The 2,953-nt window shown below is 37.1% G+C and overlaps 1 protein-coding gene across 1 annotated transcript in view; it reads left to right on the top strand.

The window, feature by feature from the left end:
- The first annotated feature begins 768 nt into the window (after positions 1-768).
- Positions 769-2,953, top strand: part of LOC107757340 (pre-mRNA-splicing factor SYF1-like) — a 6,209-nt gene continuing 4,024 nt past the window's right edge. Inside the window, exons 1-7 of the mRNA XM_016574782.1 lie at positions 769-975; positions 1,073-1,217; positions 1,300-1,451; positions 1,548-1,667; positions 1,760-1,891; positions 2,213-2,344; positions 2,434-2,547. Of these exons, the coding sequence (XP_016430268.1) occupies positions 769-975; positions 1,073-1,217; positions 1,300-1,451; positions 1,548-1,667; positions 1,760-1,891; positions 2,213-2,344; positions 2,434-2,547 (1,002 nt within the window). The remainder of the gene's footprint in view (positions 976-1,072; positions 1,218-1,299; positions 1,452-1,547; positions 1,668-1,759; positions 1,892-2,212; positions 2,345-2,433; positions 2,548-2,953) is intronic.

Genomic DNA, 2,953 nt, shown 5'->3' with positions numbered 1-2,953 from the left:
TTTTCTATATAAATATATTTTAAAATGTAATTTATTCCTGTGATGGTAAAGCAGTCATTACTCCAGTCTTCAATGTCACATAATCCTTCAGAAATCATTCTAATATACTGATTTTGGGCTCAAGAAACATTTCTGTTATTATCAACGTTGAACACAGTTCTGCTTAATGTTTTTGTGGAAACCGTGATACCTTTTTTTTCAGGATTCTTTGGTGAACAAAGTTCAAAAGAACAGCGTTTGTATGAAATAAAAATCCTTTGTAACTTTGGCTTCACTGTCAATTTTTATGAGTTTAATGCATCTTTGCTAAATATAAGTATTGATTTCTTAAAAAAAAAAAACATTACCTCTTACTGACCCCTCACCCCTAAAACTGAAATCTTACGTACCCTAAACCTTTGAACAGTAGTGTATTTGCTTTGACAAAGATTTATCTTGATTATGGTTCTTTACTAAATGATGCGTAACGAAAATGATGCAGTCTGAAATTGGTCACCATTTTATTGGGTTATCATGCTGAAGACAAAAATGTAGGTTGCAGATCTGGATTTGGTGGCTTAAAAAAGGTCAATAATTGTATTTTGGATTAGAAAAAATGAGTATCTAATACACTAGTCATTATTATAGGAATTATAATTGCTAAAGTTCCTAATCAATTCAATGATTTGTCATTTTAAGACCTTGAAAGTGGCTTTATGCCTCTAATGTCCATCTCATCCTGTATCTCCATATAAGCATTAATTTAGTATTGTGAATTATATACATACCATGCAAAATGTACATATTTTTTCTTGTAAAATTCAATTACAGCTCTGGCACGAGCTCTGTGACCTCATCTCACAAAACCCGGACAAGGTGACCTCACTGAAAGTGGGAGCGATTATCCGAGGAGGCCTCACTCGCTTTACTGACCAGCTTGGCAAACTCTGGTGTTCTCTGGCTGATTACTACATCCGCAGTGGACACTTTGAGAAGGTGAAACTGCAAGTATACAAAATCTAAGACTGCTTTGGATAAACTAACCCCGCTCATGCATAAATTGACACTATTACCATTATCCTGCTTTTTCAAGGCTCGAGATGTATATGAGGAAGCCATCCTAACCGTAGTCACTGTGCGAGACTTCACCCAGGTTTTTGACAGTTATGCGCAGTTTGAGGAGAGCATGATCGCTGCCAAGATGGAGACCACGTCTGAACTGGGACAAGATGAAGATGGTGAGAGATTTTTCCTTGGAAGACATTGTAGCAAATAATCCTTGATGTTGGTTTTACAGAAATCCTGATTTCCCCACTCTAGGTGACATTGACTTGGAGTTACGATTGGCCCGTTTTGAGTTGCTGATAACTCGACGGCCACTTTTACTGAACAGTGTGCTGCTGCGTCAGAACCCTCACAACGTTCACGAGTGGCACAAGAGAGTCAAACTCTATGAGGGCCAACCTCGACAGGTTGGAAACATCATTTACATCTTTAAATCGGTTGATATTTGTCTCAACATAACTGCTGTGTGTGATTTACACATCTTATTCTGCTTTTTCCTGTAGATTATCAACACATACACAGAAGCTGTGCAAACGATAGATCCTTTGAAAGCCACAGGAAAACCTCACTCTCTCTGGGTGTCCTTCGCCAGATTCTATGAGGATAATGAACAGCTGGATGATGTACGCCACTTCCTGTATACTTGCAACTTTGTAGATAATTTGTTGGTACATTATTGTAAACTGATGGTTAACTATTTCGCTTGAACTTCAAGGCTCGGACTATCTTTGAGAAGGCCACAAAGGTGAACTACAAACAGGTGGATGATCTTGCTGCAGTGTGGTGTGAATATGGAGAGATGGAGCTGAGACATGAGAATTATGACCAAGCTTTGCGTATACTAAGGGTAAGAGACAGGAAACTACTATACATTACCACTAGTGCTTTAGTGAAGCGCAGTGTAATTGAGGTAATATTATAGTTTTTATTAATATTTTTGTATTTTACTTATTTAATATTTATATAGCTTTGGTAATTATTATTATTATTTTTTTTGTCATTTTCATTTTTTTTTATGTCTATACAGTTTTTATTTTTGGGAATATCTTAAGACCTGTTTCAAAGTTTGCTTGGCGTCATGGTTTACTGCATTTCATGCCAAAGGGATATAAATTGGAGATCATGACATCAAACTTTTTCCAGATGTTGACAGTCTTTTTCTTCACAGAAAGCAACAGCAATTCCAGCAAGAAAAGCAGAGTATTTTGATTCATCAGAACCAGTGCAGAATCGAGTTTATAAGTCCCTGAAAGTGTGGTCCATGCTTGCAGACTTGGAAGAGAGTCTTGGCACATTCCAGGTATGTTGCTTTGTCGTTTCCTTTTCTCTAAGGGAATGTATATATGTTCTTGCTGTTTTGTGTGTTAATATAACTGTTGCTTTTGTCAGTCCACAAAGGCAGTGTATGATCGCATCATTGATCTCCGGATTGCCACTCCTCAGATCATCATTAACTATGCCATGTTTCTTGAAGAACACAACTACTTTGAGGATAGTTTCAAGGTGAGGGAATTTAACATAACCTTCTGTTATTCATTATTGTTTTGTTTTTATGTGTGAATTTATTTATTTTCGCTTTAAAGGGGTCCTATTATGCTTTTTCACTTTTTAAATTTTAGTTAGTGTGTTTGTTTGGGCATAAAAAAAGATCTACAAAGTTACAAATCTCAAAGTTCACTCCAATGGGTGATATTTCGTTTTTAAAAAATCCCTTTTCAAGAACTACAACGAACGGCTCGTTTGAACTACAGCGTTGGTTTCCAGGGTTTGTGATGTCACAAAGGGGGTCCATTAGAATATCATTAAAATAATTCCCGCCTACAGAAATTCGAATGGTTGGGGGGTGGGGAGGGGCGAGGTTGTGGTTAGAACGCTTGGTTGAGTGAGTGCATCAGACGAGACGACGAAG

The sequence above is a fragment of the Sinocyclocheilus rhinocerous genome, unplaced genomic scaffold (genome assembly GCF_001515625.1).
Source record: "Sinocyclocheilus rhinocerous isolate Xijiao unplaced genomic scaffold, SAMN03320098_v1.1 scaffold383, whole genome shotgun sequence".
Lineage (NCBI taxonomy): Eukaryota > Metazoa > Chordata > Actinopteri > Cypriniformes > Cyprinidae > Sinocyclocheilus > Sinocyclocheilus rhinocerous.
Note: the sequence above shows the minus strand (reverse complement) of the source record. Positions and strands in the feature narration are given on the sequence as shown.